Source organism: Stylophora pistillata, chromosome 10, assembly GCF_964205215.1.
Source record: "Stylophora pistillata chromosome 10, jaStyPist1.2, whole genome shotgun sequence".
NCBI classification, from domain to species: domain Eukaryota; kingdom Metazoa; phylum Cnidaria; class Anthozoa; order Scleractinia; family Pocilloporidae; genus Stylophora; species Stylophora pistillata.
This window is the reverse complement of record NC_142528.1, coordinates 15,679,001-15,691,406: the sequence shown is the minus strand read 5'-3', so window position 1 is coordinate 15,691,406 and position 12,406 is coordinate 15,679,001. Positions and strand designations below refer to the sequence as shown.

General features: G+C 39.3%; 2 protein-coding genes and 2 pseudogenes across 4 annotated transcripts in view; 1 reads left to right on the top strand and 3 right to left on the bottom strand.

Moving 5' to 3' along the window:
• Positions 1-12,406, bottom strand: part of LOC148721943 (uncharacterized) — a 547,091-nt pseudogene that overhangs the window by 210,159 nt on the left and 324,526 nt on the right. The gene's annotated exons all lie outside the window — the stretch shown is intronic.
• On the bottom strand, positions 2,408-5,878 carry LOC111333285 (ficolin-1-like; annotated as a pseudogene). The gene is made up of 2 exons (XR_015992523.1): positions 3,157-5,878; positions 2,408-3,028 (listed from the first exon to the last, which is right to left on the bottom strand). The product of XR_015992523.1 is annotated as a ficolin-1-like (transcript).
• Positions 6,003-7,299, bottom strand: LOC111333315 (ryncolin-1). Its single transcript, XM_088736242.1, has 3 exons — positions 7,037-7,299; positions 6,565-6,948; positions 6,003-6,426 (listed from the first exon to the last, which is right to left on the bottom strand). Exons 1-3 carry the CDS (start codon positions 7,290-7,292, stop codon positions 6,158-6,160), a joined length of 909 nt encoding a protein of 302 aa, XP_088592368.1. The 5' UTR covers positions 7,293-7,299; the 3' UTR covers positions 6,003-6,157.
• Positions 11,462-12,406, top strand: part of LOC111333290 (uncharacterized) — a 10,056-nt gene continuing 9,111 nt past the window's right edge. The window contains exon 1 of the mRNA XM_022938827.2: positions 11,462-11,559. Within this exon, the coding sequence (XP_022794562.2) occupies positions 11,513-11,559 (47 nt within the window). The 5' untranslated portion in view covers positions 11,462-11,512. The remainder of the gene's footprint in view (positions 11,560-12,406) is intronic.

Sequence of the window (12,406 nt, the reverse complement as noted above, 5' to 3'; positions counted from 1 at the left end):
ATTGACTTTCGAAAAGCATTCGACACAGTGAACCATACCATCCTTCTAGAGAAGCTAAAGGCAATTAGGATATCTGGCGATTTGCATTCGTGGCTTACCGATTACATGTCTGCACGTAAACAATTTGTCCAAATATCAGGATATCAGTCCGAGCCCAAAACCATCACACATGGAGTTCCCCAAGGCTCAATACTAGGGCCAAAATTATTTTCAATATTTGTAAACGATCTTCCAGAATCAATAACTAGTGGTGAATTATTTATGTTTGCCGATGATACCACTATTTTTGCAATTGGAAACAACATCGACGATATCATCTTAACACTCCAGTCTGTACTAGACCAGCTGTACACCTGGTGTCAATCAAACAGATTAATCACCAACGAATCGAAATCTGAAGCCCTGATAATTTCTAGCCAGAACTTTATTGGCCCCCTGCCACGCTTGGCCTTTGGTAATAGCTTTATCGAATACAAATCATCATCTAAATGTCTTGGGGTGACAATTGACAGCAAGCTATCATGGCAGGAGCACATAAAGAACGTTTGTAAGTCATTCAGCAACAAATTCGCAGTACTGAATCGGATAAAGTTTTTACCGATACCAACCTTAGAAAACATTTATTATAAAACTATTATCCCTAACGTTTTGTATGGCATTGTAGTCTGGGGGTCTTGTTCTTCAACCTTGACGGATGATATTGATCGAATTCATTTAAGAGCTACTAGAATTATTTACAACCTACCCCATAGCATCCACAGTGATAACATCATGAACGCTCCACACTGGAACTCTATTGTTTCATTTTACATCAGGAGACTTTTAGTTATTACGTACAATATCTATCATGGAAATAGCATCGAGTCTCTAAATGACTTAATAGTGAAATCCGAGACTCCTTATGACTTAACAAAATCCCTAAAAGTTAAGGTTCATAGACCAAGAACAGAAATGGGAAGATCTTCGTTTAAGCACAGAGCTGCACTATCCTGGAACCTCCTTCCCGAAGACATGAAGAACAGTTCAAACTTAACTTTCTTCAAGAGAAAACTCAGGGAAAATAAGAGAATTCTGAAATCTATCAGTTTTGCTAAAGCTTCCTGCAGCGTTTCCTACAAATCTGTTGACTTTAAATACTTTTAACATTTACTCTGTATTGTTATTAATATTTATTTCTTTTAATTGTCATTATTTACATACCATTTTCGGTCTATTCACTAATTAGGTATTTATTAATTGATAGTTTAATTGATGCAGGTCCACATGAGGGCGTAATGTCTTGCCTATCCCTCAACTTACTTTATTAAATAAACTATGATGATGATGATGATGATGACTAGGTGACCGATTCCGAGAACACCTTCGAGACGTGGAGAGGAATGACAAGGACACATCGAAACCAGTCGCTAGACATTTTAATTTACCTAATCATTCTAAGCAACATATGGCAATCTGCGGTCTTTCCTTACACTTAGGTAGCACGGAAAGCCGTAAAACTCTTGAACAAAAGCTCATCTTTCAAACCGGGCAGTCTAAATCCCACAGGTATCAACGAACGCTTTTCATTCCACTAATTTTTCGTGTTTTTCCCGTTGCCATGTTCCCACCAATCACGTAGCTCCTTTTTCTGCCTTTAAATGCGCACACAACCCACAATTCCTCTATTCGCTACGACGAAGGGCTAACGCTCGAAACGTCAGCTTTTATAATCGTAACGGTGGCCAATTTACCATTTCAACTTTGTTGATATATTCAAATTATGATGTGTACATACTTTATTAAACCCCTAACGTTGTCTAAAGACTGTTCAACTGAATCCAGTGTTTTTTTTTTTTCTATCCCTTGAAAGCAACAGATGTAGAGTAGCTAATATAATTGATTCGTCGTGTCTTGTAACTTAAAAGTTCGTCCGCCTGATTTTCATTTCAGCTCTTTCAGCGGCAGTTGACACCACCCTTGGAGCTTGAATGCTTGCCATGGTAATACCGACCGTTCAAGTTGCTTTGAACACAGCTATTGTACCGCCAAGCATTTTATAGACAGCGACGCAGTTGCTCAAGAAATGATCATTACCGCGATATTTGAATCGGTCGAGAATACACACTTACGATGATGGCTCAAGGAATCACCGGCGGTTCCTAGGATTAATTGAAGGAGATCAAATAATCAATCCGTTATTATCTTTCAATGAAAGGACCTTATTATTTCATTCAGTCCTTATTATCTTACGGGTAACACCGTGACTGAGGATCTGTCAGGAAAAGCTAAAAATTTTTCGGGAAGGGAACTGTAATAAAGGAGTGACCATTTCCCTTGTTCACGTCAGATAAGTTACGAGGGTAAATTTGGTGTCTAAAATAATAGTAGAAGGACGATGTAGTTAGTATCAAAAAAAGGAAAGAAAAACTGTCGAGAACTCTTTTGTGACACATGTTGTAGAACAAGCACAAAACACAGAAATTTCTGCCAAAATCGACACAATCTCACATCAACATGATCACTACCGACATTTCATTGGATATCGCTGAAGTTGTTTATAAATTTTGTTAGTTTCAAGCTTTCGATCGGAAAATGAGTAGTTTCACACGAATATGAACTATAAGTATTTTTTTTCTCTCTTTTCTATCAAGTCCGTGACTTTGGGGCAGGCCCATTTAACTATCACGTTTCATTGCGCTTTACTCCGTTTCTCTCAACTATCTAGGAAAAAAATATAAAGTATAGCTGATGCACTGCATTCCTTGTTTGCGTTTGTTTCTAGCTTAAAAGTCCACAGGCTTGATCTTCATTTCAGCTCTCTTAGCGGAGTAATAAGCACCCTTCCATGTCTTCCAGTTGATTTCAAAATAGCCGGACTTGTGTGAACCGTGGTAGAAGTAGCCGTTTAAGTTGGCATTGACACAGCTATTGTACCACCAGGCGCTATTATGAACTGCTGCACAATTGTGCGCTGAGTTATTATCATTGTCGCGATCTTTGTTGGAGAATGCCATGTTACGGTGATAGCTCAGAGAATCACCAGCAGTTCCTGCGACAAAATCACATCTGATTAGCAAAAGTAGGTGGAGTAATAAAATTGAAGAATCGCTTTAATTCGTTTGTTTTTAAGAGCCATTCTGGCTGAAATAGAGAAATATACAGATCGTAAAGACTTACCGGTATACTTTCCAAGGCCAAGTCTATATTTTTTTCTTTCGCTGGGTGACAGAGAACATGTCATATTCGGCGTAAGCTGTCTTTCCTTGTATGTCTTCAAGCTTCACTCGCACGGCCTGCTCTTTGTTTTGGTCATGAGGTGTATTTTGTCCAGTCCGAGCCAAAATCGCCATTCAGGTTTCCGAAGCCTCGTTTGAAGTCCGCCTCGTTTGAAATCCCCCTCGTTTGAAATCAACGGAACCATCGAGTCTCTTCTGGAACACTGTCACCCCCCCCCCCCCCCCCCCACCACCAGCAGAGTTTTGGTCGCAAAACACATCAAACGAACCTAAACCATTGAGGTCGATCGTGTAAACTCCATTGACTCTTTCACCGGATTCATACAGCTCAACGCAGTTTTTCATAGCTGCTGAGCAACATTGCAGAATTGTCAAACGTGTTAGTATCCTATATTTCGGTATGAATGAGTGGTATGCCGTATTAAATTGACAGAAACTCACCTGGCGGAGTTGTTTTGTTTTCAGTCAAAGCATCAATTTTTTTCCTTAAATGTGCGAGTTGATTCTCTATTTTAAGAAGATGTGCCATGATGTCCTTATTTGCTGGCCAGAATAATAGTTATTAAAGTGAACATTGTGGCACTTGCTCGACTTCGAAGTAACAGGAGTTTTGTTGGATGCTGCTTGCTTTGGTGTAGATCGAGTTGTAACAGAGAAGATAAAATATGGCTTTCACGAAAATCATTCTCAGCCGAGATAGTTTACTTGAAGGGATCAGCTCAATTATCTGTCGTCAACGCAGAATGTTATACGGATTTATATTATAAAACATCAAGTTATACGGAGTACACCACATCAGCAGACAAGCGCGGAAATTTTCGTGTTTTAGTCTATGTTGCAGTCAAGCAGCAGTTTTGTTTTTAGTTTGTGTTTCAACAAAAATCCGCTGTAGTCAGAAGGTAGTTGGTTAACTTAGTTGGGAAAAAAAAAGATGTTTTACATTCAAAGAATTGTTTCATCTCAAAATGTCGCCAGATTCCTTGAATTTTGGTTTTAGTTTATTTCGCTAGTATACGAAAATTCGCTGCTCAATGTTTACTCACAACAAACTTTTCAGCCGCTTAATTATAATTTTGTTTCGTCCAAAAGTAGAAAGAGAAAACAATGTGAAAATCTAGTCAATTTGTTTACAATGCCAGCACTCGGGTTACTTAAACAAAAGTGACTGAAGTAATATTTTTTTAAAGCATCAAACAAACCGAACAACGAATTCAGACTGGGGTCGAAACAAATATCATGACTCGTTTGTGTCATTTCGATAATCGAAAAGAAAAAAATGTCACAAAGATGGAAAATGAAAAAGAAAAAATTGAGAAAATTATGGATGGAAATTGCCACTAATCACAGTCTTTCATCAGTCAGTAAAAAATTGATTCGTGAAGGTGTTTTAAACTTAGCTTGTATCGCAAAAACAATAAGTAGGGTTAAAAAAGGCTGGGGTTTTTGGCAAGCTGTACTAAAATGTATGATTCTTTACCATTCTCTCGCGTTGCATTTTTTTTCACTTCAGCGTTAGGGTCTCGGAAATTCCACTTCCTACGTTTTTTGCAGGCATTTTCAGTAAATAGGTACTAAGAAAAATATATTAGTAAGTGGGCATCCTTTATTTTCCCCATCTTTAGCGTTATATAGGTAAAGTACAGTGTTAATGAATTAAACCTCGGCTAGCTATAGACAGTTGTACAATCATTTATACACCAGTATTATGCAGTCATGTGCTAGCCCGATTTTAATAAAACAAAGTCTTCCATGGACTGATTTTTCATTGCCGCACTGAAAAAACCATGGCTGATCAACATTGCACGCCTCTGACGAACTTTGACCTTACTCGCTTTTTCGCTGGAGAATTTCGACAAATGTGAACTTTAAGAAACTTGAGTCCGTGTTATGAAGAGAATATAAACTGCAGTTTACAATCTGTTGATATTGACAATTCTCAACTTTTCCTCACCGTAACCCTCTATTTCAAGAAACTACTATTGCATGAGGCAGGCCCAGTCAGGCCCAGTCAGGCCCGGTCAGGCCCGGTCAGGCCGAGTCAGGCCGAGTCAGGCCGAGTCAGGCCGAGTCAGGCCCAGTCAGGCCCGGTCAGGCTCAGGCCAAATTCTTCTTCTGCGTTTTTCAGTTTTGAGCGAGATGAAGTCGAGGTCCACAAAAACGCCAAAAAAAAAAAAAAAAAAGAATAACAAGGCGAGTCTAACGAAGGTTTATTGTTATAAAACACGCGTCGTCGTACTGAGTGAAATAATACCATGTCTACATTTAAAAAAATAAAAATAAAAAAGACCCTTTTTTTAAATTAAATACGGTGTCTAAAGTTTTAAGATTCTGAGAGGACTGGGGTCACAATTCCTTGAAAACTGTTTCTAGTAAAATTTATATACTTGTGTTAGTCACTGCGAAAAATGAAAAATTATGAATTTATATTTTTAACTTTTCCTAGTCTTTAGAGTTTTGCTTGAAAGCTATCGTTTGGAAAAAGCTAATTTTAAAAGCGCTTTGTTATACAACGCGGTACGGAAACACGGTTGGCAAAATGCATTTTACGGCGATGAACAGTAGCGCGTTGCGGCAGGACGTTTACGAGGCGGGGTCACAAGTCTTAAGAAAGGTTCTCAAGCACACGACCATTTTGACCGCACAAGCTTGGTTAATAGATCTATCATATAGAAGAAGGATTTCGCTTTTGTAAGAATCAAGAATGACTCGTTCATTTTCGAGAGCCCTATGCTTTTGATCTTTTCAGTTGACTGGCTACCGAAGAAGGAATAGTACTATACGAAAAAGTAACTGAACATTTTGTTTTTAATCTGTTTCATGCCAGAGACCCGTTACATTCTCTCAAGCCCATGTAGCTTAACGTTACACTTTGCTTTTTATTCCTTAGTTATGAATAAAGCTGGTAAAGCTGATACAGAGGATTTCTTTGTCTTATTTCTAGTTTAAAAGATTACGGGCCTGATCTTTATTTCAGCTCTCTTAGCGGAGTAGCTATGACTCTTCCATGTATTCCAGTTGATTCCACGCCAAGCTGCCGAAGTATGCGATCCGTGGTAATAGTAACCGTTTAAATTGGCACGGACACAGCTATCGTACCACCAGGCGCTATTATACTTTGTGGCGCAGTTGCCTGCTGAGTTATTATCATTGTCGCGATCTTTGGTGGAGAATGCCATGTTACGATGAAAACTCAAAGAATCACCAGCAGTTCCTGACATAAAAATTCGTACAGACAGTAACAGTTGAGTGAGTAATCAAAAGCAGTCTAGAACACTAAGCTAGAATTCGGCAGTACCTCTAAGAACTATTCTGGCCTAAATGGACCAATCCACAGACTGTAAGAGCTCACCTGTATAATTTCCAAGACCAAGTCTATATTTGTTTCTTTCGCTGGAAACAGAGAACATGTCATATTCTGCGTAAGCTGTCTTTCCTTGCGTGTCTTCAAGCTCCACTCGTAGTCTGCTCTTTGTTTTGGTCAGGCGGTGTATCTTGTCCAGTCCGAGCCAAAACTCACTATTCAGGTTTCCGAAGCCACGTTTGAAGTCCGCCCAGTCGCGGTTAATGAAATCAACGGAGCCATCGAGTCTCTTCTGGAACACTGTCCAGCCCCCACGAGCAGAGTTTTGGTCGCAGAACACATCAAAGGAACCCAAACCATCGGGGTCGATTGTGTAAACTCCACTGACTCTTTCACCAGATTCATACAGCTCAGCACAGTTTTTCATAGTTGCTGAGAAACGTCGAAGAACTATATATAGTTAATATCTTACATTTCAGCATGGATGAGTTGTAAGACGTATTCATTGACAGAGACTCACCTGGCGGAGTTGTTTTATTTCTTGTCAAAGCATCGATTCTTTTCTCTAAATTTGCGAGTTGATTTTCGATTTTGAGAAGATGTGCCTTGATGCCCTTATTTGCTGGTCCAGAATAATAGTTGTTGAAGTGTACGTTGTGGCACTTACTTGATGTCGCAGTATCGGGAGTGTTTTTTGATATGCTGCTTTCAAGACTTGCAGTTTGAAAAGTCAAGCTGTAATAGAGCAGACAGAATGTAACCTTGACAAAAATCATTCTTGGCTTGGAAAGTGCGCTAGCTCTGCAAGTGCTATCGTAACATCATATGCTTCGAGACCAGAGAATCTAATTTATACGCTGAGTGAGGGGGGCATTGCGTTTTTCGGTTTCACGGTTTTGGCAATTTTTCAGATTGGTTTTTCGATTTTTGTGACAAAAATTTCGGTTTTTTCGGTTTTGGTATTCATCGCGGTTTGCGGATTTTCAGTTTTTAGCATCTGGCTTTCGGTTTTCGTCAAAAATTCAATCGGGTTTTCGGATTGGGTATCCAATGTGGGTTTCGGTACTTCCCATTCAGTAGGTTCTGTTTTCTCTTCGATCTGTACGGCAGTTGTGCGCCTCCGCTGATCTCTAGTAGCTGCGAAACCTCTTGTTTCGGGCTTTTATAACTTGGATGTGCAAATTTATCGGTTTTGACCATAATACATGCGGTTTTCGGTTTTGATCGATTTTTTTTTCTCGGTTTGGATGATTTTTTCCTACGGTTTTGCGGTTTCTAATATGCGCCAATGCTCCCCTCCTGAATAAATTAAGTTTTAATGCCCCGCAATTTCGTGCCGTTATGTCCGTAAAAGAAGTTTAACTTTTAAAAAACTACTATGAGATGTGAATGCACGCCTGTAAGTTTGTCTGATAAAGCATAACTAAAGTGTCACAGTCTCTCTAAACGTATGGAACCTATCATACTCGCAAGTTCGAAGTAATCAAAATGTTTGCGACAAAAGAATTAATATTTTAGGATGGTCTAGAATGTATAGTAAGGTGAAGCCGGTTTGAAAACATAGCAAAACTGAAACGTATTTTGCACCACAGTGAGAAGTACCGAGCCTCCTTATTCGTCACACCCCGCTGCACACTTAACACGATTGTTGCCTTAGGTTGAACACAGGACTCTTTGAATCCCTAACGGACTGCTTGAAGACGAAGTAGATAGGGCCGGTTTGTAGAGAGCTATATTGCCTATTAAAGATAAAAAAAAAAAACGAAAATAAATATTATTTTCCATTATCTAAAGGTGGTATTTTATCATAATTTCCTTTTCACTGTGAGACATTACGAAGTCAAATTGTTCTGATATTCTCCCAAGGACAGCTAGAAGTTTTGAAACGTGGGGTCATGGTTATGCATCATCGGGGCACCTTATATGAATTGGTTTATACCACTACCATTGACCACTTTCAAAAATGGCTGCCGGAATAATATTCTTTTGTTTAAATTTAAATTAGCCTTTCTGGCCTCGCTTGAGATAATGTATTCTTTTGAATTTTGTATTGGAGAACGAGGCCAGAAAGGCTAATTTAAATTTAAACAAAACAATATTAATCCAGCAGCCATTTGTGAAAGTGGTCTATACCTTGTGTAATAGTGGGCTCCCATTGACTCAGTGAGAAGAACAGGAAAATGGAGTATGCCACATATTCTTCTGATTCGTATGTTTTCACAACATTTAAATATTAAGTTTGTACATTGATAACTCAAGAGATTCTCTTAAAGGAAGAGGTCACCGGGAGTCCCCAGATCCCTCCCCTTAGCCAATCCTCTACATCACACTCATCCTTGTGTTGAACTTTCTTAGCAAGGAGCTAATTGCATGAGCTTTACTGCCTCAGTTAACAAAGAAGATCTCATCTTCATCTGGTTTGGTGCAAGTACTAATGTTGAATATTCTAACCCCCTTACTGGTCCCTTGTGGCATAGATTGCCATCCCTTAACTGGCCCCAGTTTTTCTCTACAGTATCATTTTTCTCTTTGAGTTCACTGCTTGTGGTTAGCAATTTGATTGAATTCTTGTATGGCTTTAAATTTGTATCAGGAACGCCAAAAAAATAATACATAAAATTTGAAGAGTAGTTCAAGGGTTCCTTTGAGGGGCATTGTTTGAATTGTGTTCACAACTATGTCATCGACTGTAAAAAAGATGATCTAGCTAGTGTAATTTTAGATTGTTAGCGGACTTGTGCTTGTTTAATTTTGTAGGCCTCTTAAGGCCTGTTAATCTTGCCAGTACAAACTGTTTCTTTGGGAAACTCATCAAAAGAGACCATTACTCAGTGAAAGATATTTGCTTACTACTTTCACCAATGATTGATTTCATATCCTTTATCATATAAGGGGAAAATTTACTGAATTGTGATTGGTCAAGACAGAAGGCATTTTTTCTTAATTTTTGTTATTGCCCCGGGCAAAATTATTTGAAATTGATTGGCTGAAAATCGCTTAACAATGGCTGCCAAGGTAAAGAAATTTCTGTTTGTTTTGTAACAATGGCGTCCCGTTTTGCACGAGATCGGTAAGAAAACATTTTTTCCCTTATATTATAAACAAGTAATCACATGGTTCCTCGTAAAATAAAGGATTAATATCACTTGTGTTTTCGGAAGTTGCCGAAATTGCAGCGACTCAGGCAATTTCAGACTCTTCTGAAAACATGCGTGATATTAATCCTTAATTTTACTCGGCCCCATGTGATTACCTATACTTATGTTAGTCTGTTTATGAAAATGGTTTGCTCCACCTTCAAAAGAAAATAAAAATACTTTGATGAATGAAAAGAAATATGTTGCATCTTTTAAAGGTATTTTAAACCTGAACAATCTGCTCATATCCGTATGTGTCTAAGTATTGCCTTATTGTCTCCCTAAGTTGTTTTCCGCCTTCACTTGTTATTGGCAAGTCCTCGCTGTCTTCCACATCAAAGTCCACATCATTGTGAATGAAAACAGGTTCAATGGTTGCATCATCTTCCATTTCCAAGCACAGATTGTGTAGAACACAGCATGCAATAACAGTGGTAGGCACCCTTAAGGTGTCCTCCTTCATCGTTTCTAACAGACACCTCCAGCGACCCCTGAGCAATCCAAATGCTTGCACAATTTTTTCCCTTGCTGAGCTAAGGGCTGAATTAAAATTGTTCTGAGCAGCAGTAATTGGTGGAGTTTGAGTATAGGGGGTCATAAGCCAAGAATTAAGGTCAAAACACGAGTTGCTTACGAGAAGAGGCTTTACCTCGTTACCATCGATCAATCGACGTGGTGCATCCAAGATCACGCCATTTTCAATGTCACGCTGTAACGCACTACCACGAAGCATCCGTGCGAAGCTCACGGCACCAGGGCATCCAGCACTGGCGTGGATAAATTTGCAGTTACTATCAGCCACGCCTAAAACAAGAACGCTGTAGAAAACTTTCTTCCCCAAGAAATCGTACTTGTTTTCTTTCGGTGCGATAATTTTTACGTGAGTTCCGTCTAAAGCACCGATTACATGGGGAAACATCGAGATATCTTCAAACTCGCTGACAATCTTTCGTACTTCAAGCTCGGTTTTCGGAAACTTGATGAAGCTCGCCGCTTTTCTTCTCAAAATATCACAAAATTCATTCTTTACCACATTGGCAGTTGATTTAGGAAGGCCAAAGTTGACTCCACAAGCAGTATAACAACTCCCTGTCGCAAGACGGTTCAAGGCCACGGCAACTCTCTTTTCTAAAGAGACTGACGGTCTCATGTTCGTATCTTGCCTAGATAACTCAGAACGAACAATCTCACAGATCTTGAAAAATGTCTTTCTTGAGACATGGAAATTCTGATACCATGTTTCCTCGGGAAGATTCCCTGCTAGTAATTCCTCGAACATAAATTGATCCCTCTGAAGGACCCACACTCTCTTTGGTGGACCTTCTGGTTCTGCTGTTAGCAATTTTTGCGTGAGTTTTCTCTGTTCCATATATGCAAGTAACGCCATCAGTGTTCGAATCCTTCGCTTTTTGAGCATTCGAAATCTTCGTACCAGGTTTGCTCGATGGTTCTTAGTCCGTAACGCTTGAATGGCAGCCAGAGCATTTAAGAAGAATTGAGCTGTATTTCTGTCAACAACATCGTGATTATCCATCACAAATACCAAGAAAGCGTTTACTCTTTTCGCGTTTTCGGTTTGATTAGTTCACTTCAGCCGAAAGCTGTTTCTCAACATACCATGAAGCAGATTATCTCGCGGTTGTATAGCAGCAAAATGATTAAGCGAATTTTGATGTAAGTGCGAGCTATTCCAATCCAGACGCTGCGAGCTTTCACCGCTTGTAAACCTACACCAGTTTAATTTAGAATTGCTAATATTTTGCTCATTGTTTGTAAACCAATCAGCGCGCGATCCTTGACAAGCTTTTTCACTTTCGCGTCAACCATCCGACTAGTGTCGATATCAATTGTGTTCAAACATGGATAAATCTGATAGCAGCCCTTTATCAAAGCTCGAACATTTCAGGTAAGACCAGCTCTAAATCAGTTTATATTACACTTAAACTGAGAATATTGCATTTTGTGTTGGATAAGCGATGAACTTTTCGACTAAACTTGTGAATGGCCTTAAACCAGCGTGAAAGCGTAGGTCCACATGGGATATCAATCGATGTGAACGTGTCTAGTGGGGTCTTCTGGTCAGGTTCAAAGAATATATTCTAGTTTAGCTCATGAGGTGCGCTGAAACTATTTCACGAAAATATGGGTTGAATGAGGAGTCCACTTGGTGTTTTCCTGTCTCCATTAGGACGAACACGGGCAAACATGCAGTATTACCTAAGAGATATATCGAGGATGAGCTGCGCGATTGTTGTGAAGCGCAGATATATACTTCGCCTTTGCGACTGAGATGAACGAGGAAATTCTCAGCCCATAATTGATTATGTCAAGACATCTTGTTCACACAGCAAAGGGAATGAAGGATCCAAATGTTTCAAATGCAGCAAGCCGCGTTGTCGTAAATTGTACTCTCAAATAACGTTTTCGTTTGAAATTTGATTCGCGACGAAGGATTATGATTGCAGGGTGATAAATGTAGGACACAGTGAGCAGAGAAAGAACATTTTCGAACAAGAATCGTCTAATCAAGTTAGCGATAATACAATTAGCTCCTGCTTCATTTTGGTTTTCCCTCAAAAATCAACATTTTGACTTCTCACAATACGAATAACTGTGAGTATAACAATTACAATATTTTTTTTTTCTCGGATAGCTGCTTTCTCGGATAGTTTTGTGAAACGAATCCAATCAAGTGCAACTTGTATTCAGCGGATACCCACGGAACTGCCCTTGCTAGTGATTGCTTTATGCAG